Source organism: Microtus pennsylvanicus, chromosome X, assembly GCF_037038515.1.
Source record: "Microtus pennsylvanicus isolate mMicPen1 chromosome X, mMicPen1.hap1, whole genome shotgun sequence".
NCBI lineage: Eukaryota > Metazoa > Chordata > Mammalia > Rodentia > Cricetidae > Microtus > Microtus pennsylvanicus.
Window position 1 is genome coordinate 75,812,927 of NC_134601.1, and position 23,662 is coordinate 75,836,588.

General features: G+C 35.3%; 1 protein-coding gene across 1 annotated transcript in view; it reads right to left on the reverse strand.

Annotated features, from left to right (window-relative positions):
* Positions 1 to 13,281: 13,281 nt before the first annotated feature.
* Positions 13,282 to 23,662, reverse strand: part of LOC142840369 (uncharacterized) — a 248,668-nt gene continuing 238,287 nt past the window's right edge. Inside the window, exons 12-13 of the mRNA XM_075956922.1 lie at positions 20,343 to 22,783; positions 13,282 to 13,359 (exon numbers count right to left, since the gene is read on the reverse strand). Of these exons, the coding sequence (XP_075813037.1) occupies positions 13,282 to 13,359; positions 20,343 to 22,783 (2,519 nt within the window). The remainder of the gene's footprint in view (positions 13,360 to 20,342; positions 22,784 to 23,662) is intronic.

Consider the following 23,662-nt stretch of genomic DNA (forward strand, 5'->3'; position numbering starts at 1 on the left):
CCTGGGGCAGAGACTCCTCTACTCTGTTAGAGACCAGCCTGTCCATGAAAAAGCCCACACAGCAACTGGGGTATAGACTCCTTGTTCTACCAGATACCACACAGACTGGGAGAAGTCCAGGTAGTCTGCCTGTTTATCAAATTCCACCACCATCTCCCTATGCTGGTGTCCCACCACCATACCCCAGTCCCACACCCTCCTAGTTGCTTCACCCCAGCCTACAACTGGGGCTGAGGTTTCTCACTCTACCAGAGACCAAGTAAAATAGGAGAAGTCCAGGTACACTGCCTGCCCAAAGAACTACCCATACTCTCACAATCTTGGCATCCCCACCTATTACAAAGACCTGTGCCCTCCTTGTTGCCTTACCCGAGCCTCTAATTTGGGTGGAGACTTCCCAGTCTACCATAAATCAAACAGGGGAAGCCCAGGCCACACAGTCTATAGACTAGAGAGGAAAGAGAAATCAAGGAACCAAACACCCAACCAAAAAATATCAACTCAGAAATCAGTACCTAGTCCTTTAATTATCCCAAACTTTGATGTTTAGTTATTCAGCCACCCATAAGGCTGCACTTCTGGGTCCTAAAGGCAGACATATGTGGGCAGACCCTTGGGAACAAAGGGTCCCGCATGACCCGCGTGCACACATGCGTGGTTACCTCCACCTGTGATTCAACTAAAAAACTTGCTGGCATGCATGGGTCACCCGTCATCAGCGTGACATACTCAAGCAAACCCCCTGTGTGCATGTGCTAGGCAGCCTTTAAAAGCTGGACATGTTATCTTTGCTCTCTCTCTGTACACCATTCCCAGGGGCCTGTGTGCACTTTCCCCCCTAATAAACTCCTAAGTGGGTTTGTTTGCATCTTGTGTTCTCTTCTCGCTCTTGTCAGATCATTTCAGTTAGAGGCTAGCAAAAGAACACAAAAAACAACAGCCAAAGCAGTATCTTACCATTAGAACCTAGCTATCCTACTACAAAATACCTCTACTATTCCAACAAAACAGATACACAAGATAAAAGACCTTAAAAGTAAGTTTATGAAGATGACTGAGGTCATGAACGAGGAAATGAATAAATCCCTTAAGGAAATTCCAGAAAATACGAACAAACAATTGGAGAAAATGAATAAATCTCTTAAACAAAGCCAAGAAAAAAGTTTAAGAAAATAAAACTTTCAAGACATGGAAGTGGAAATAAAAGCAATAAAATAACACAAACTGAGAAAATTATGGAAATGGAAAATCTAAATATCAATACAGGAACCACATATGTAAACATCATCAACAAAAGATTAAAGCAAGAATCTTGGGTGAAGAAGATATGATAAAAGAAATTGATACTGCGATCAAAGATAATGTTAAAACTTCCTGCCATAAAACATCTAGGAAATTTGGGACACTTTGAAAAGATCAAGCCTAAAAGTAATAGGACTAGAAGAAGATTCACAGGTCAAAGGCCCAGAAAATATCTTCAACAAAATCATAAAAGAAAACTTTCCTAACCTGGAGGAGATGCGTACAAGGTAGAACAAACTTACACAACACCAAATAGACTGAACCAAAAAAGTCTCTGTGCTACATAATAATCAAAACACTAAACACACAAGACAAGGAAAGAATACCAAAATCTGCAAGGGGAAAAGGCCAAGTAACATATAAAGGCAGACTTATTAGAATTACAACCAACTTCTCAAAGGTAACACTAAAAGCCAGAAGGGCCTGGACAGATGTCTTGTATACTCTAAGAGATCACAGATGCCAGCACAGACTACTATATACAGCAAAACTTTCATTCACCTTAGATGGAGAAATCAAGATGTTCCAGGACAAACTCAAATTTAAACACCTATATACAAGTTCAGCCCTACTAAAGGTACTAGATAGAAAACTCCAACCTAAGGTTAATTACACTCATGAAAACACATAAAATAATCTCATGCCAGCAAAATAAAAAGGAAATATACACACACAAGGAACCACTACCAACATAAAACATAACATGACTCAATAATCACTAGACATTGATATCCTTCAACAGCAATGGACTCAATATCCCAATAAAAAGACACAGACTAACAGAATGGATGTGCAAGCAGGATCCATCCTTCTGCATATAACAAACACACCTCACCATCAAAAATAGACCTTACCTCAGGGTATAGGGTTAGAAGAAGTTATTGCAAATAAATGGACCCAAGAAGCAAGCTGGTGTAATGATTCTAATATCTAACAAAATATACTTTTAATCAAAATTAAAAGAAGTAGGAAAGGATACTTTGTACTTATTAAAAGAAAAAAAAAAACGAAGATGTTTTTTCAATTCTCAACATCTAAGCCCCAAATGCAAGGGTACTCACATTTGTAAAAGAAACATCACTAAACCTTAAAATACACATTGATTTCACACATTAATAGAGAGAGACTTCAACAGTCTACTCTGACCAATGTACAGATCATCCAGACAGAAACTAAATAGAAAAATAATGGAGCTAACAGATGTTATGCCTCAAATGGACTTATCAGATATCTACAGAACATTTCACCCAAACCCAAAAGAATACACATCTTTTAAGCCCACCAAAACACCTACAAAACTGACCACATACTTGGTCACAAAGCAAGTCTCAACAGATACAAGGAAAATGAAATAAAAACCCATCTTATATCAGACCACCTCTGATTAAAGCTGGATTTCAACAATAGAAACACTAGAAAGTCTACAAACTCATGGTAACTAAATAATGCTCAAATTAATCACCCCTGGATCAAGAAGGAAATGAAGAAAGAAATTAAAGACTTCCTAAAACTCAATGAAAATGAAATCACAATATAGTCAAATTTATGGGACACAATGAGAACAGTGCTAAGAGGAATTTTCAGAGTGCTAAGTGCCTTCATAAGGAATTTGGAGAAATGTCATACTAGTAACTTAACAGCACAGCTGTATGCTCTAGAACAAAAAAGGCAAACAGACCCAAGAGGAGTAGAGAGCAGGAAATAATCAAATTCAGGGCTGAAACCAATAAAAAAGAATCAATTAGAACAATACCAATACAAATAGTGAAACAACGGGTTGAGAAAATCCACAAGATAGACCCTACCCAAACTAACAAAAAGACACAAAGAAAATATTCAAATTAAAAAAATCAGAATCAAAAATGGGATGCATAACAACAAATACCAAAGAATCCAAAGTATCATTAGGTCATACTTCATAGACCCGAACTCCACAAAATTGGAAAATCTAAAAGAAATGGACAAATTTCTTGATACCACCTACCAAAGTTAAATCAGGATCTGATAAAAAATTTAAATAGACATATAATCCCTAAAAAAATAGATGTAATTGAAGTCTCCCAATAAACAAACAAACAAACAAACAAATAAATACAGAGGACCAGACGATTTTAGTAATAAATTCTAGGAGAGTTTTGAAGAAGAGTCATTTCCAATACTTCTCAAATTATTTTACAAAATAGCAACAGACAGAACATTGTTGAATTCATTTTACAAGACTACAGTCATCCTAATACCCAAACCTGACAAAGACTCAACAAAAATGAGAATTACAAACCAATATGCCCCATAAACATTGATGCAAAAATATTCAATAAAATACTCACAAACTGAATCTAAAACCACATTAAAAAGATCATCCATCATGATCAAGTAGGTTTCATTCCAGAAAGAAATGCAGGTCCAACATATTAAAATCTGCCAATACAATCTACCAAATAAACAAACTGAAATTTACAAAAAGTGTGATCATTCCATTAGATGCTAAAATAGTCTTTGACAAAATACAACACCCTTTTATGATAAAAGCTTTAGAGATATCAGGGATACAAAGGACATACCTAAATATAAGAAAGGCAACATACTCTTCTGGAATATTAATTTAAGATGTGTTACTTTGCCTACTCAAAACATCTGATTAGTCTAAAAGGGGGCTTAGTGGCCAATGACTAGGCAGGAGAGGGATAAGATGAGCTGCCAGGAAGAGAGAATAAATAGAGAAAAAAGGAGGGGGAGGAAGATACTAGGGCCAGTTACACAGCCACACAACCAAACATGGAATAAGAAGGAAAGGAAAGAAATAGAGACAGCTAAAAGCCCAGAGGCAAAAGGTAGAAAAATAAAAAAAAAATGACTAGAAATAAGCCAAAGCCAAGGCAAGGCCTGATATTCAGAAAAAAAAAATAAGTCTCTGTATGATTATTTGGTAGTTTGGTAATGTGTCCTCAGAGTCAATGAGTAATAATAACCAATGGCATTATACAGCAAGCCAATAGCCAACATAAAATTAAATGAAGTGAAACAGAAAGCAATTAAACTAATATCAGGAACAAGGCAAGGTTGTCCACTCTCTCCATATCTTTTCAATATATAGGACGTGAAGTTCTAGTTGGAGCTCTAAGACAAAGGAGATGAAGGGATACAAATTGGAAAGGAAGTCAATTTATTGTTATTTGCACATGATATGATAGTATACATATATGATGCCAAAAATCCTACCAGGGAACTCCTACAGCTGATAAATACTTTTAGTAAAGTATCTGGATATAAAATTAACTAAAAAAAAACTGTAACCCTCCTATAAACATGATAAATAGACTGAGAAAGAAATAGGAAAACAATATCTTTCACAATAGCCACAATTAATATAAAATATCTTGGTGTAACTCAAACAAAGCAAGTAAAAGACCTATATGACAAGAATTTCAAGTCTATGAAGAAGAAAACTGAGTAAGATATCAGAAGATGGAAAAATTTCCCATGCTCATAGATCAGTAGGATTAACATAGTAAAAATGGCCATTTTGCCAGGTAGTGGTGGCGCACACCTTTAATCCAAGCACTTGGAGGCAGAGACAGGTGGATCTCTGTGAGTACGAGACCAGCCTACAAAAGCTAGTTCTAGGACAGGTTCCAAAGCTACAGAGAAACCCTGTCTCAAAAAACAAACAAAAAAAATAGCTATTTTAACAAAAGCAACCTACAGATTCCATGCAATTGCCATCAAAATCCCAACTCAAGTTTTTACAAACCCTGAAAGAATAATATTTAATGGGCTATGGAAAAAAAAAACCCTAGGATACCTGAAACAAGAAAGGAAGTTCTAGAAGTAACTTTATCCCTAATTTTAAGCTCTACCACAGAGCTATAGTAATATAAACTGTATGGTATTGACATAAAACAGACCAGTTGATCAATGGAATAAAATTGAAGACCCAGACAGAAATCCACACACCTATGGATACCTGATTTTTGAGAAAGAAGCCAGAAATACACATTTGAAAAAATAAAGAATCATTAACAAATACTGCTGGTCTAAATGTATGTTGGCATATAAAAGAATGCAAATAGATCCATATCTATCACCCTGCACAAAACTCAAGTCCAAGTGGATCAAAGACCTCAACATAAAACAAGATATATCAAACATGATAGAAAAGTAGAAAATAGTCTTGAACACATTGGCAAAAGAGCCAACTTTTTCAACAGAACACCAGTAATACAAACACTAAGATTTACAATTAATAAGTGGGACCTCCTGAAACTGAAAAGCCTTTTTAAGGCAAAGGACACTGTTAATAATACCAAATTACTGCTTATAGAAAAGGAAAAAACTTCACCAAACCTACATCTGACAGAAGGCTGATCTCTAAAATATATAAATAACTCAAGAAACTAGATAGTAGCAAAGAAATTAATCCAATTAAAAATGGGGTACAGATCTCAAAAGAGTAGTATCAAATGGCTAAGAAACACAGAAATGTTCACCATCATTATCCATTAGGAAAATGCAAATCAAAATGACTCTGAGATTCTATCTTATACCTGTCAGGTGGTAAGATAAAAACAAGCAACAGCTCATGTTGGAGAGTACGTGGAGTAAGGGAAACACTCCTCTATTGCTATTGGGAGTGCAAACTTGCATAGTCACTTTGGAAATCAATATGAAAGTTTCTCAGAAAATTGGGAATCAATATACCTCAAGACCCTGTTATACTAATCTTGGGCTTATACCAATAGGATGCTCACCCATACATACCCCAAGGACAATTTTATAGCAGCTTTATTCATAATAGCCACAAACTGGAAACAACCTAGATATCCCTCAAGCAAAGAATGGATAAGGAAAATGTGGGACTTTTACACAGTGGAGTGTAACTCAACTGTTTAAACGTATCATGATGAAATTTGCACGCAAATATATAGAATTAGAAAAAATAACAAACGAAGTAACCCATACCCCGAAAAAAGTGGTATGTACTCACTTATAGGTGGATATTAGCTGTGAAATAACTGATAAACATGCTACAATCCTCAGGCCCAGAGAGGCTAGGTAACATAGAGGACTCAATGGGGAGGGGAATGTGTAAATCTCCCTTGCTAGTGGAAATAGATTTCATGGATGGCCTGGGAAAGGGTGTGGATGAGAACAGAAGGGAACAGGTGGGAAGGTGGAGGAAGAGAATTTTGGGAGAGACAACTGGAATCAGGGGGTATCTTGGGGGGTGAGGAAGAAACCTAGTACAATGAAAATTCCCAGGAATTTATGATATTGACTCTAGCAAAGAGTTCTACTAGTAGGGGATATGGAGCCTGAAACAGTCACCTTCTCTAACCAGGCAAGGCTTCCAGTGAAAGAATTAGAACACTAACTCAGCCACATAATGACCTACAATTTGTCTTTCCTGCAAGATGTGCTGGGGTAAAGATGACAGAGAACTTGTGGGAGGGGCCAACCAATGACTGGTCCAACTTGAGACCTATGACACAAGAGGGAGTCCATGCTTGTCACTGCCTAGATGGCCAGGATACATAGGCTGGATAGCCCAGAAACCTAGAATAGAACCAAACACATCTTGAAAAAATGAAAGAAAATGTCAATGATTTGATTTCCAATGATGCTCTACTATACTTGTAGCCTGGCACCTAGGATAATAATCATTAGAGAGGCCGGTTCTGGTGGCACAGACCGGTAGGATTTGCTGAAGGAGGTAGAGGCAGGTGGATCTGGAGTTCGAGGCCAGCCTGGACTACACTTTGCCGGGCGGTGGTGGCGCACGCCTTTAATCCCAGCACTTGGGAGGCAGAGGCAGGAGGATCTCTGTGAGTTCGAGACTAGCCTGGTCTACAGGAGCTAGTCCCAGGACAGGCTCCAAAACCACAGAGAAACCCTGTCTCAAAAAACCAAAAAAAAAAAATCATTAGAGAGGTTTTATCTAACAAGTGATGGGAACAGATGTAGAAATCCATAGCCAAACATTAGGCAGAGCTCGGGGAATCCTGTGGAAGTATGGGAGGAAGGATTTTAAGAGCTGGAGGTTTTAAGAACTTCACAAGAAAATGGCTCAGAATCAACTAACCAGTGCTATTAGAGTTTGCAGAGACTGCATGGACAATTAGGGAGCCTGTATAGATTTGACCTAGTTCTCTGCATATATGTTAAAGTTGTATAGCTTGATGTTTCAGTGGGACTCCTAACAGTGTGAACAGGAGCTGTCTTTGACTCTTGCCCACTTTGGGACCCTTTCTATCCTATTGGGTTCCCCTACCCAGCCTTGATAAGAGTGGATATGTATAGTCTTATTGCAATTTAATATCCCATGTTTGGTTGATATCCCTGGGAGAGTTGGCCTTTTCTGAAGGGAAACGGAGGAAGAGTGGATCTTGGGGAGAGTTAAGGTGAGGAGAGGACTAAGAGGAGAGGAAGTAGGGGAAACTGCAGTTGGAATGTAATAAATGACAGAATAAAATAAATACAGAAACAGAAGCAACACTTCCAAACTCCTATGAATACAGTATACCTTTAATACCATAACCAGACAAAGGCACAACAGAAAGGAAGAGCTACAGGCCCAATATTCTGATTAACACAGATTTTTAAAATTCTTCAATAAAATACTTGCAAAAAATAGAGGCATATATCAAAAATATTCACCATGCCAGGATGATTAAGCAGATGATAAGTCATTAAATGTAATAAATCACAAAAAATGGTCCTAAAGATAAAAAGATTGCCACATGGTTTTCTCAATAGTTGCAGAAAAAGCTTTTGAAAAAATCTACTATTCATCATAATAAATGTCCTAGATATTGCAAGACTAGAAGGAACATACTTTAACATAAATGTTTATACATGAGAACCCCACAGCCAACATCATCCTAACTGGAGAAAACGCAAAGTAATCCCATTGAAATCAGGAAGAAAACAAGGATGTCCACTATCTACATTCTTTTTCAATATAGTGGTCAAAGCACTAGCTGGAGCAATGAGGAAAGAAAATGAAATTAAAGGAATATGAATAGTCAAAGAGATGTCAAACCATCCCCATTTTCAGATGACATGATATGATTCTTTAAGATACCCTAAAACACTTATCCAGGAAGCATCTAGAAGTAAGCAACACTTTCAACAAACTGTCAAGATGAGAGTACAGTTAAAACATTAATACCTTTTCTGATACACCAATGACAAATACACTGAGAAAAAGATCATGGACAAACACTCATTCACAATATCCTCAGGAAAATAAATATATAGGAATAAACCTAACAAATAAATTTAAAAAAAGCATATTTATAATGAAAACTTTACATCTCTAAAGAAAATCTGAGAAAGACAGTAGGAAATGGAAAGACGTCCCATGCTCACAAAATGGTAGAATTAACATTATGGAAATGACTATTACACTAAAAGCTATTCACTCAATGAAATTCAATAAAAAAGTCCCTGTCTAATTCTTCACAGAAATAGAAAAATAACATTCTAATATTCATTTGGAATTAAGACCCCAGATTGCCAAAGCAATCACAAATAAAATAAACAGTTCTGGAGGGATTACCATTCCAGATTTTAAGATATACCACAATGTTACATTATAATAAAAACCAGTACAGTACTAGCACAAAAAATCAAGCATGTAGACCAATAGAAGAAAATTCAGTAATCATCACTACAGCCATCTAATATATCTGACAAAGCTAACAAAATCATACACTGGAGAAAAGATAGCTTCATCAACAAATGATATTATGAAAACTGGATGTTCGCATGATCACCTTTACTAACAATTAACTCAAAATGGATCAAAGACCTCACTGTTCACTTGAAACTTTAAGAATAAAAAACCAATTATCATATAAGATACGGGTGAAGAAACAGATTTCTGAAAAGGACTCCATTTATCCAGGACCAACAACTGACAAGTAGGACCTCATGAAACTTAAAACCTTCTGAACAGCTTAGGAAACAATCAAGAGTAAAGAAGAGAACCTTTCAGCTATACACATGATAGAAGATTAATATCAAATATATATAAAGAACTCAAAAATTGACTCCTAAAACAAACGAAATATTTAATAAATGTGCTATGGAAGTAAACAGTTCTCAAACAAAAGTGGCTAAGAAATATCTCAAAAATGTACATCATCCTTAGCAATTAGAGAAATGAAAATCAAAACAGCTTTGAGATTGTATCTTACCTCAGTCAGAATGACTGAAGGCAACAAAATAAATGCTGCATAGGACACAAGGAAAGGAAAGCCATCATTTACTGCGGGTAGGATTATATACTGGTAGTCACTCTGCAAATCTGTGTGATAATTATCCAAAAGCTAGAAATAAGTCTCCCATATGAACCAGTTATACTGCTTCTTGGCAAATGCCTAAAGGAGTCGACAACCTATTCCAGATACTTATTTAGCAAATGTTCACTTTTGCTCTATTACAATAGTGAATAAATGTAATCAACCTAGTTGCCCTTCATATGGAAAATGGATCATGAAAATATAATACAGATACACTTTGGAATGGTATTTGGTAGTAAAAACAGGAAGTAACAATAAAATTTCAGATTAATGGGTGGAACTAGAAAATATATTGAATGAGGTAACTTAGATCCAGACATACAAATACTCAATGTTTTCTCCTATCTGTGCACCTAGCTCCAAATCTTCGGATATGAATATATAACTTGAGGCAACCTCAGAATCCAGGAAACCAAGTAGAAAAGGACTACAGGGGAGCTTTGGAGAGGATGTTAAAGCCTTATGCCATATCCTTCTTATATATTAACAACTTCGTTGGTTTATTTTACAGAATGAATACCATCTTCAAGGAGACTAAGTTGAGTAACTCTGAAAACTTGTTTTATACAATTTACTGAATTTTTAAAAATCTATATTCTGAGTATGATTTGGCATTAAAAACTAGAGGAAACATCTTCATATAAATTTGCTATGGAATGTAATGAATTAAAAAGAAAATTTATTTGTACATAAGCTATGATTATGCAGAAAAGGCTCAGAAATCAATGAATGTTTGTGTTCATTGTAAATAGGTAGTTTGTTACTTTCTTGTTTTTTCTTCATTGACATAATATAAAAAATAATATGTAAGGTTCTGGAAATTTAACACATTAAAAACAAGACATTCTTAACATCGTTATGCTTAGTTTTATTTCTTCATGAGGGCACTTAAATTCTGGTCTTATGATAGATAAATTTGGAACATCACTTTCATCAACAATTTTACTTTCATTTTTAAAATTATTTATAACTTGTGTGTATGTGTTTGTGTACACGTGTACTGGTACATGTGTAGAGGTCAGAGAAAAAAATATGGGAGTTGGTTCTTTCCTTCCACCACGTAAGTCTCAGGGGTCAAACTTAGATCATGAGGAGTGACAGTAGGCACCTGGAACCACTTACAAATCTTGCAGGGTCAAGTATATAATTTTTAGATGTTACTCTGAAATCTAAATCTTAAGTCAAATGTAATTCTATCTCCTCAGGCACACAAAATGTTTTCCATTTTTGATCAGTCATACCACCAATATCATTCACATTAGAAAACTGAGTTGTCTTAAGTATTTCCTTGTTTCCTCATGCATCTAACTATTTACAAATTTTAAGTTGCTTTTAATATCCCAAGTATATTTTCCCTTCTCCATATTCACTGCCTTCTGCCTTATTTCAAGAACATGTGAGTTAATGTCTAGAATAATACAGGGAAGCAAGCTTTCTAGTCAGTCCCCTTAACTCTCAGCTTTCTCTAAAATCCATCCCCATACCACCAATCAACGGAGTTCTTTGCAGCTCAATCAGATCATATTATTACCCTGCTTTAAATCCTTAATAATTATACATTTTCTGAGAGAAGACTTATTTTTCTATTATGGGAAACAAGGGTCTTACATCTGTTTCCCAGATGAGTTACTATCACCACCTCATTTACACCATGAACTCTATGCATGCTAAACTATTGGTAGTTCCCCAAATGCATGGATGACTGATAACTAGAAACTTGAGGATGGAATCAATGCATACTGTTTACATGAGGCTTATGAAGGAAGTAATTTTTATCTTGAGGGAAGATATAAAAGAGAACATGGGGTGTATGTGTGCACATGTGTATAAACAATGTAAGGCAAGGAAAAATTTAGGAAACTTGGAAAGCTGGAGATGACACTTAAATTTAAGTAATGACTAATAGAGCACACAGAGTGTCTTCCTTCTCTGCATCTTATACAAAAGTGTTTCAAATTAACATGGCTTGATTGTCTAATATGTAGTGTACCTGAAATTCAACAGTCAAATAGGTGTTAATTCAAATATGCCTAGAAACCCAGCTCTGCTTTCTAATTGAAAAGAAAATAAATTTTTCTTTATTTTGATTATTTTTCAGTTATCTTGTTAAGTCCTATACAATAGGTTGTTTCTTACAGGAGGACCCCATAGATAGCTTCACTTGAATGAGACAAATAGAAAGTTAAACACTGAACAATAATGATGAGTCTTAACTATTTTAATTTTGAGCCTCATACTAACAAGACAGTAGCAACAACAACAATTAAGATTAACAATGAAACAGATATTCATTATGTGTTCTTTTAAATCTAGAATGGTCACCACAAATATATAAGACATAAATAAGATATGCCTTAAAATTATTTTAAAGGTAAAACTGTCTTGAGAATACAAGGAAGAATTTCTGCTTGAAAAACATGTCTATATTTTGAATACTTAACAATAAAATTTATTTTTGTATGTCTAGAGAGGATTACAGTGTGTCCTCTTCCTAATTCCAGAGTCTACCATATGTAAGTAATATGGATGGGGGCAAATGCTACATGGTACTTTGAAATATTTGTGGCCACAACAGAAAATAAAAGCTCGGACATATAATGTGGAGAATATCTAAGAATAATAAACATAAAATAAACATTGCTCAGGAAACTTTGTAGTTCTTTTTTGAAGTTATTTGCTCATATTCTCAGAACGTTCTTGTTTGTGCTTTTGTCTTTTCCATCTCAAGGTATTCTTTTCATTAATCAAAGGCCAAGGTTTGTCTGCTAACTGGAGTTTGAGCTGCAACAACAGGAAAAAAAAAACAAACTAAGGAATATAAGTGGTAGTAAAAAAATGTATTTCTGCTTAGAGTATTTCAAATAATTATTGTAATAGAAAATATTGAATATTGTGATCCTTGAAAAATTCAAGTCCTTACTCTAGAAACTGCTACGATTACCTTATAATAACAGAGAAAATACCATTTCTTAAAATATTAAGATGGAACCATAGTGATATTTACTTTGTAACCTATATATATGATATATTACATTAATGCTCTATTTACTATATTTGATTGCTAAAATAGAATGCTATAGCTAATATACAAATTAACTCTATATGTTTAATTATATGCTATTTAATTTGATAGCTATGTAATCATGGAAACATTACTTGATTATTCTATGCTTCTAATTCTTCTTATTGGAAACAGAGACAATTTAACTACATAAAATTGTACTTTGTATTACTAAGCGCTTGAATAACTGCAAATTTCATCTATCTTATAATTTCATTGATTTCTCAACCGTTTTTATGTAACCTTACATATTATTTACAATTTTTATTAAGAATATTTTGAATGAATTAAATACTTAATTTTTCTGAACTTTTGCTTAAACCCTCATAATTAATAATCTTGGTATTTTTTTCTGGTTGAGACTCTTATATAATTATCTATATTATTCAGGGCCTATAACACTTTTTTTTTCTTCATTGTCTATCACCATGTATTTATTTAGCTATTACCAGTACCTATTTGTAGTATACAATTTACAAGATGAAAAATGTAGCTCTGATGCTATAATAAAGAGAATCCCTGAAAAATCAGGAAAATTATGATCCGAGATTTTTTTTCAGAAAGGATCACAGGCATTTATTTTTCTATACACAAGAGCAGTAACAAAGGTATTCCTTATCCAGAACTTGGGAAAACTGGTTCACTTTGGATTCCTCGCTTACGCTTTTGTACGTTTGTATTTGCCTCAGAAAACTACACATAACATAAATATAGAGAAAAGTTTAAAAGAAAATTTAAATCAATTTTTCTTGTATGAGACAGAGTCTTGTATAGCATTCGTTGGTCTATGTGGAATGTGCTATGTAGATGAGGCTATGTAGAACTCACAGAGATCTATCTCATTGTTTCTGCCCCTGGAGTGCTGGAATTAAAGACATGTGCCACCTCACCTGGCAACATCTTTATATATTATAAGATTAATGATGATTTTTCTCACACATTATCAAGAGAAAAAATGAAAGATTTACATTAGTAGAGGCTCTCTTTTTTTTAATTGCTCAGGTTTTTTTTTCCTCTCAGAATTTTTGGAGAGAATTACTTCGGTTACTTTCAATTTGAAACTTTTAACTATACCAAAAGGAGAATACAATTCAGTTTATTATATCAAACTGAACATTTTCAAGTCCCTTTCTTAGTTATAGCTGTAGTTAAATGGTAGACCACTTGTCTAACACAACAGTGGCCCTGGTTCAATAACTAAACACTATGAAAATATGAATGATAAAAGTCCTTATCTGGCAAGTAATATAACACTAAGAGACCATCAAACACTTTAGTAACATGGAAAAATATTAAATTGTTATATCAAATAGATACTTTATGGTAATGTCTGGTAAACTGATGGTCCTCTAAGTAAAGAAGTTGAACAATTAACAGACCTTGAGCAAGTTGCCTTTATCTTTGAACAGGAGATCTTTCGTGGTATGTCAGACAGAAAATTTCTAAGAAACACATCTTCAACTGTAAGAAAATATAGCATACTCATAAAAAGCAAGGAGTGGGAAAATTGATTATCTCTATGTAAATATATTGAGGTATACGTTTTTGAAGGATATTACATTTTCTAGACTATGTGGGCATTTAATATTTCTTTTAAGGTCTATTATACAAACTAATTAAATGTATAAATGTCCTGTTATGAAATATCAGTTTAAAATCTGATACATTTGTTTATGCTGTGGAACATTTGTTTAATAATGCAAAGATGTGTTGCATTCTTTTATGTTGCTTTGTGAGCTCTGTTACTTTGCCTGTCTAAAACACCTGATTGATCTAATAAAGAACTGAGTGGGTAATAGCCAGGCAGGAGAGGGATAGATGGGGCTGGCAGACAGAGAGAATATATATGAGAGATCTGGGAAGAATATTGAGGAGTGAGAAAAGGAGAAGGAGAGAGGGACTCCAGGGTCCAGTCATCCAGCTACACAGAAAGCCACAGATTAAGAAAAAAGAGAAAGGTATATAGAATAGAAAAATATAAAAGCCCAGAGGCAAAAGGTAGATGAGATAATTTAAGAAAAATCTGGCTAAAACAAGCCAAGCTAAAGCTGGGCAATCATAAGTAAAAATAAGTCTCCGTGTGTGTATTTATTTGGTAGATTAGTGGTGGGTCCCTCCAAAGAGCCAAAATAATGAAAAAAAAAAACAAAACAAAACCAAGAACATTTTGGCACTCCAACATGAGGCCTGAATATTCCTAGTGCCCAAAAAAAGCTGGAAAAATGATGTGGCTCTTTTAAGAAACTCTACCTTAGACTTCTGGTCCCATTGGCAGTGGGACCAAGATTTATTCCTACTGCTTGCCCTGACTTTTTGGGAATATATTCTCTTTGGAGGGATATCTTACTCGACCTAGATACAGTAGGGAGGGCCTTGGTCCTTCCTCAAAGCAATGTGTCTTGCCCTCTCTGCGGAGTGGATGGTGGGGGGAGGTAAGGGGGCAAGGTAAAGGGAACAGGAGAAGGGGAGGGACTGGGAACTTGGATTGGCACATAAAATGAAAAAAAAAAGATATTTTAAAAAATTAAAAAAAGAAACTCTATCTTAGAACAAAGCACTTAAACAGCCCTTTCCACACTTTATACAAACAAAAATCTAAGTGAAAAATGCCTGTCACACTGCAGGACACAAGCATTCCATAGCTGGGGGTTGCATACAGTGCCTGGTCAAACTTCCCTTCAACCTAGCTGAAAACTTTAGATTTGGCTTTCACCAAATTAGAAGTGGGCAGAGTCAGCCTCCAAAGCTGTACAGAAGTCATAGTCATGTCTCTTAGCTAAGAGTTTAAAGGTTCATGTGATCAAAAAAGACTAGCGATATGCAAGAAGACAGATCCAGATGAAAAAAAAATCTTCCAAAAGGTTACAGTGTGTATAACAATGTGAGTAGGCTTAAGAAAAAAATGATATAGACAGCAAAACAAAGAAAGAAATATATTAAAAACAATCAAGTGTTTAAAGAAAGAAGTAACATAGTAAAAAAGAAAAGGCCACATTGAGATAGGAAATACACAGAAAGTCTGGATTCTGTATGTTATTGTGTTGCTTTTGAATTTTTTGATTGCTGAGAAGCAAATGATAGCTGCTAAAGCAACTGGAATTGAGAGACTACTGAAATAAACCAACCTATATACTTTAAGAATGCCTTAACTTTAAAATGGAAGTAAAATTATGTATCTGTAAAGTGAAACTTGAAAGATGTGCTGCTTTGGAGAATAGGTTTTGTTTTTGATCCTACATGAGACAGGAGACTGTAGATTCCTTCAGGATCAATAATGGATCAAGTTTGATCAGGGGAGACCTACTGAATCTTGACAGGTGATATCTATCAACGAAGGCTACAGCTGATCTTCCCAGGACTTGGTCATTATCTCAATTTTATCAAGGACCCCCTAAAGATGCCTTCTTCCACAGACAACAGGAATATAGAGAACACAATGCCCACATTCCCAAGAGATAGGGTGGGTGGTCTTTGGTTATTTGGTTTATTATGGATTTTTTTTATCATTTAAAAGAATATAGGAATATACGATAAAAGGACAACTATTAATCTCAGATATTTTGCATTGGCATGGCTTTTGTTATATTTATACAAATTGAAAGTAATTTTTGTTATACTGTACATATGTTTCTACTCTTAGTTGGGGTAATGTGCGTACACAGGTCATTTAAAATGCAAAGCATAATTAAGAAATGAGGTTAATAGTTAATCTGTAATAATTAAACTTGTAGTCACCTCAGGTTTTCAAGGTTATAAAAAAGTATAGTTTAGACAGATCAATGATCTTCATACATTTAAAGGCTATAGAATATGACATTTAAAATGTTTTATTAACATAGGGCTTTTCATGACAGTGAGATACACCTGCTCCTGCAATCACAAATTTACTTCATTAAAGAATGATGAAACTATATATGGAGTTTACTTTCAATGAGGGAAGGCTAGCCATTTGGGAAAGTAACTGCTCTTGCCTTGACTACTTGAGAGTATGCTGTATAGACTGCCCATGCAGGACTCACAGTAAAGTGACTCCTGCACATTGCCAAAACCAGGTAGGACAATCCTTCCAACTTTCTGCTTCATAGAAGAGTCTGCCAGAGTCTGTCTAGGCCTGTAGGCTTAAGATGGACGCCCTAAAATTTCAGAGAAACTTTGGATGACTCTTATGGCAGCCGATTTCTTTGTTGTTAGGTAATATTACATCCTTCTGAGGCTTTTCATGGAGTTGAAGTCTAGATAGTTATATTTGCAGTTTTCCTTAGTTAGGATAGAAAGTAAATCAGGTATAAAATTTTGGATTACCTAAGATAGATAACGGAGTATTTTCTCTAAATTTGCAAAATACAAATAGACTAAATATTGAAAATGTAATACTTACTGGATAACTGTTTTGTTGTAAATAGTTTTATTATGTTAAAGTTAAAACCTTTCATTTTTATTTAGACAAAAGAGGAAATGTTGTGTAATATTAGCTTAAAATGTGCTTAAAAAATGGGGCACTGAACTGAACAGAGAATTCTCAACAGAAGAAGTTCAAATGGCCAAAAGACACTTAAGGTCATGCTCAACTTCCTTAGTGATCAGGGAAATGCAAATCAAAACAACTTTGAGATACCATCTTACACCTGTGAGAATGGCTAAAATCAAAAACACCAATGATAGCCTTTGCTGGGGAGGTTGTGGAGGAAGGGGTACACTCATCCATTGCTGGTGGAAGTGCAAACTTGTGCAACCACTTTGGAAATCAGTGTGGCGATTTCTCAGGAAATTTGGGATAAACCTACCCCATGACCCAGCAATACCACTCTTGGGAATATACCCAAGAGATGCCCTATCATATTACAAAAGCATTTGTTCAACTATGTTCATAGCAGCATTGTTTGTAATAGACAGAACCTGGAAACAACCTAGATGCCCTTCAATGGAAGAATGGATGAAGAAAGTGTGGAATATATACATATTAGAGTACTACTTAGCGGTAAAAAACAATGACATCTTGAATTCTGCATGCAAATGGATGGAAATAGAAAATACTATCCTGACTGAGGTAAGCCAGACCCAAAAAGATGAACATGGGATGTACTCACACATAATTGTTTTCTAGCCATAAATAAAGGACATTGAGCCTATAATCCGTGATCCTAGAGAAGCTAAATAAGAAGGTGAACCCAAAGAAAAACATATAGTTCTCCTCCTGGATATTGAAAGTAGACAAGATTGCCGGGCAAAAACTGGGAACTGGGGGTGGGGTGGGATGGGGGAAAGCGGAAATGGGGAGAGAAAAGTGAGAAGGGGAGGATGGGAAGAACTTGGGGGAATGGGATGGTTGGGATAAAGGAAGGGTACATATGGGAGCAGGGAAGTATATATCTTAATTAAGGGAGCCAATTTTAGAGTTGGCAAGAGACTTGACCCTAGAGGGGTTCCCAGGTGTCCAGGGAGATGTCCCCAGCTAGTTCCTTGGGCAATTGAGGAGAGAGAGCCTGAAATGACCCTACCCTATAGTCATACTGATGAATATCTTGCATATTATCATAGAACCTTCATCTGGCAATCGAAGGAGATAGAGACAGAGACCCACATTGGAGCACCGGACTGTGCTTTCATGGTCCAAATGAGGAGCAGAAGGAGGGAGAACATGAGCAAGGAAGTCAGGACCGCGAGGGGGGCACCCACACACTGAGACAATGGGGCTGATCTATTGGGAACTCTCCAAGGCCAGTTCGACTGGCTCTAAGAAAGCATGGGATAAAACCAGACTCTCTGAACATGGCGGACAATGAAGGCTGCTGAGAAGCCAAGAACAGTGGCACTGGGTTTTGATCCTACTGCATGTACTGGCTTTGTGGGTGCCTAGGCTGTTTGGGTGCTCACCTTCCTAGACCTGGATGGAGGGGGGAGGACCTTGGACTTCCCACAGGGCAGGGAACCCTGATTGCTCTTAGGGCTGTACAGGGAGGGGGAGGTGAGCAGGGGAGGGAAATAGGAGGCGGAGGCGGGGAGGAGGCAGAAATTTTTAATAAAAAAATAACCTATAAAAGTTCTACATTTGTTTATGCTGTGAAACATTTGTTTAATAATGCAAGGTTGTGTTGCATTCTTTTACGTTGCTTTGTAAGCTCTGTTACTTTGCCTGTCTAAAACACCTGATTGGTCTAATAAAGAGCTGAGTGGATAATAGGCAGGCAGGAGACGTATAGATGGGGCTGGCAGACAGAGAGAATAAATAAATACGAGAAATCTGGGAAGAAGATTGAGGAGTGAGAAAAGGAGAGGGGGACTCCAGGGACCAGTCACCCAGCTACATAGAAAGCCACAGATTAAGAAAAAAAGGAAGGTACATTTAATAGAGAAAGATAAAACTTTAAAACCATGCTTTCATTTGGCCAAGAATACCAAAAGAATAAACTAATATTTCAATTTTTTTCATACTAATGCAAAGGTTCACTTGAGAGAAACGGAAAGACAAGAAAAAACTCTTTAAATTCTAAATATTTTATCTGAGCAATACTCTTTTATTACTTATAACTACCCAATATGAGCTTTAAGTTTATATAAGAAAAACATAAAAACCATACTTGCTGTTTCTACGAAGATGCTGTCTCTAGGGAAAAACCATAAAACTGTTCTCTATCAAAGTAAAAGCATTAAGGAGATAATTTTGTACTTCTATTTTGATTATTTGAATCTGTGCTTCACTCTAAGTGTATAGTTGTATTCATTTACTTATTTAAAAAAAGCAAATTACATGAAGTTGAACATTTGCACTGACACTGAAGTCAAAGTTAAGTTTGTTAACCTTGTCTATTGTATAAAATGCAATGTATATCAACTTAATTATGCTTTATTGATAACGTGTTGGTAAAGTCACACAAAAATAACTGTACTTTGTTATTGTCAAAAATAGTTCTCTATAAAAAAATAAATAAATAAATAAATAGTTCTCTATGTACTTAAGCATTCTTAATTTGTGAATATAATTCATACTAGAGGAAATAATTGCTAAAATCATAAGTTTATTTATTATAAATAAAAATAAGATAAACAGATTTTAAACTAAAAGTTATAAAATCTATTAGTGGGTTTTGCTTTCTTACATGTCATCAAAATAACTCAAGTGTTATTCATTTTAAAGTAAATGAAAGTTTAGAATGCCAAAGCTACTTCAAAAACCCTTCTTAAAAATATCAGTGTTTTCAAAGTTGATTTTGGTTAAATGGTTTCATTCACAATACTTAAGATTAATTTTTATTGCTCTTCTTTTTTCCCTCCTTCCTTCTGTCCCATCCCTTCCATAATTCCCTTCACCTTTTCTCTAAGGTGAATAGCCAAACAAGGGTACATGTAAGCGATACTTATGTAAAAATCTACTAGCTTGCTTGTGACTAGGTTTATATTTACGAACTATTCAAACATTACTAAGAAAGTAGAGAAGTAGAACAGTCTATTACAGCCTATTCGGTTAGTTTTTCCACTCACCAATGTATAGAAGATGAATATTTCCTATTGAAAATCACACTACAGCCTTTCCCATGTAAAATAAATAATACTGGATATTTCGTCTCCACTATTCCACAGTTTACATATTCATTAATTTTAAACTAAAATCAATAACCTAATGCTAAAGTTACAAGAAACTGAGGATGAATTTGAAATGTATATTTATGTAAACTTACCTTAAATAAATTATTCACAGCACCTGATGATACAGCAAACTTCATAACATCTGGTAGTTCAGCTTCAACTATAACATCAAAACTGTGGAGTGGAATATTTGGATTGGAAAGAATCTTCAAAAAAGAAGGATCCTTGATGCCAATTGGATTCTGGACCCCCAAAAAATCTTTTAAAAAGCCAGATTTTTTGGAATCAAGGGCATCTGTTGACCCAGTTGCATACTTAGAAGTATAAGGGTCCATGTACTCAGTAGTGTTTTGGAACTGAGCACCAATATTTTGGCTATCAAAAATTATATAAGCTCTAACAAATTCAAGTGGATCATAAAATTCAGAGGTTATAGAAAAATGAGGATAAGAAGTATGATTTGTGCCAGTAATAAAATGTGAGATATTTCTATAAACAATTTTAAGAATAGATGATGATATAGAACTGGCTTTTAATTCATTATCAGTTAGAACGTTAATATTGCTGGTACTAGAAGAATTATGATCATTCTGAATATTTTTGATGATAATGTTGAATCCATTTAAATGACTAAGGAAATGTTTATTTTCTGGGGCATAGTTTTTTCCAGCAGTAAATTGAGAGCTAATAGCAGCAGTACAGGTGATGATGTTGCTAGTATCAATGGCATTGATAGTGCTAAGTGCAAAGCTGGTTACACTAGCATATTTCTTTCTGCCAAAATAGTTTGGGCTGACTAGAAAACTTGATCTTACTTCATATGTAAACCCTGTGATATCATTAAGGTCTGAATAATATTTTATGGCAGCTGTATGTTTGTGATTAGCAGTGCTAGAAGGTTCTGTGTCATAGTTAGAGTTAGACATATTGTTAGGTACAACATTGTGGTTAGTAGCATTACTGGGTTTGGTATTATAGTTAGACTCAGTATCTTTTGGGAGTCCATGGCTATTTTGGGGGCTAGGGTTGTTCTTAGGATCAGTTTCATTTTGGATGAAGTTAAAACTGTTGGAAATTGGTCTAATAGTCTCAGAGTAAGTATTGTTTCCTTGTCCAGTGTCATTTCTGGGAAAAGAATCATAGTTGGAACTAGAAATATAGTCCAGCACAGTTCTATTTTTGTTTCCAGAGGCAGAGTTTGGAGTTGTGCTACCCTTGGAGTCAGCATTATTGTGTTGATTGACATCTTCTGCCAGATCAGGAGCATTGCCTAAATCAGTGTAATATTTCAAGTTAGCATCACTGCCGGAGGCCTTATCAATGGCAGGGTCAGATTTGTTGTTATGATCAGTTCCATTTTTAGAGTCACCATCCTTGATGGAATCAGGCCCACTTGTAGGCCCAGAAGCACCACTAGGATCAGACCCACTATTGTTATCAGTATTATTTTCAGAGTTTCCATCTTTAGGATCACTGCCATCGGGGTCAGATTTATCTTTGGGATCTTTCTTATCTTTGTTGTCTTCATCTTCAGTGTCTGTTTCATCTTCAACATCTGTTTCCTCTTCAGTATTTGTCTCATTTTCCTGGTCTGTCTCATCTTTGGAAAGAAGTTTGTTTTCAACATCAGCCTCATCTTTGATATGTCTAGCACTGATAAGTTTAATAATGCTATCATCATAATTATCCTTATTTTGAGTTTGGGCAGTAAGACTGAATTTGCTTTCACTTGCAGATAATCTTTGTGGTGTCGACATTATGTGGCCAGAGGCACTATGCTGGCCCATGATTTTTTCAGATTTTATAGGAATGGTTTGGGTAGCAGCAGATTTCTTAAGATTTTGGAGAGCTGAACAACTTTCACAATGTAAATAAGAGGTGGAATCCAAAGAAAATTTAAAATCTTCCCTGTGCAGAGAGCAGCGGATGCCCACACAATGCTTAGGATCCAGGGATCGAGATAAAGGGCTATTTCGAGAAGTCTTCACGTGTCTACCAGTTTTAGAACCCAAAGAACATTTAGAATCTGAGGAAATTTGGCTATGTAAAGGAGAGTCCGAGTCAGAATCATCAGAATTTGTGGAGCATTTATGAAAAGAAGAGTTACTGATTTCCATAAAACATCTGGCGCATTTTTGAGTTCCTACACCCAAAAAAGATGTAATACTTCTTCGAGTCTTCTGTCTTGTGACAGACTTAGATCTCTTAGAATTTGGGCTGCCAACAAGTGATGATACATTAGAGGTGCAAGTCTCAGAACTTAGAGGAATAGGAGTAATTTGATACTTTAAACTCTCAAAACCATGGGCATATCTATACTCCCTGCAATGGCGCTTATAGACAGATATTTTCCGGCTGGCTTTTCTGTGATACTTCTCATCGGTATATGTATGAGAGTCTGGAGAAAAACTATAGCCATGTTTTTCCTTTTTTTTCCCCTGTGACAGCTGCATGGCACTGAGACTTGAAGATGCCTCTTTGAATCTCACAGTTTTGTCTTCATTCTTGTATCTTGTTAACTGACTTCTGCAAACTGAGAGAAGAATAATATATGAGCAAGAGTAAACAAATATATAATGAATCTAACTTTAATGTTCACATTACAATAGAAATCTGTGTAAAGAAAACAATTTCCTTCAAAGTATTATGGTGAATTTTATTTGATTTTTAAGGGGAGGCCTAAATTTTCTTCTAAATTAAATGTCATTTGAAGCTTTTTAAGCTATAAATAAAACATGGTCATTTACTTCTGATAGTCATTTTCTTCAAGGTGACAGAGCTAACTCTTTAGAAAATAAATCACTATATAAGAATTTACAAAATGCTGTGACCAATATACTATAGCTTAGTATATTGTATATTAGTATAGCTTTACAAATTTGTTACAATAAAGCTATCTACATTGTTTCATTGTATTTCTAGAAATTTTAAGAACTTTATTTGTTCCTGAGCTATTCCATTTTTAATATATAAAATCTCCATGTTTAGAGAGAAAAACATATCCTTGTATTTGATATACATTTTGGTATGAGAGTTAACAGCATCTATATCTCCTATAGTTATCAAGAAGTTAATGTTAGCAGGGCGGTTGTGGTGCACACCTTTAATCCCCTCACTCAGGAGGCAGAGGCTGGCAGATCTCTGTGAGTTCAAGGTCAGCCTGGTCTAAAAGAGCTAGTTCCAGGACAGACTTCAAAGCTACAAAGAGATCCTGTCTCGAAAAACCAAACCAAAACAAAACAAAACAAAAACTCAATGTTATATCATTGTGGAAATGTAGATATTTAACAATATCTCAGCTTTAAAATTAAACTAAAATTATTGAATTTCATTATGGACAATCTTGTCATCAAGGTGCATAGGAGAGTACATGACTAAATTTTAAAACAAATATAAACTTTTTTGCCATTCC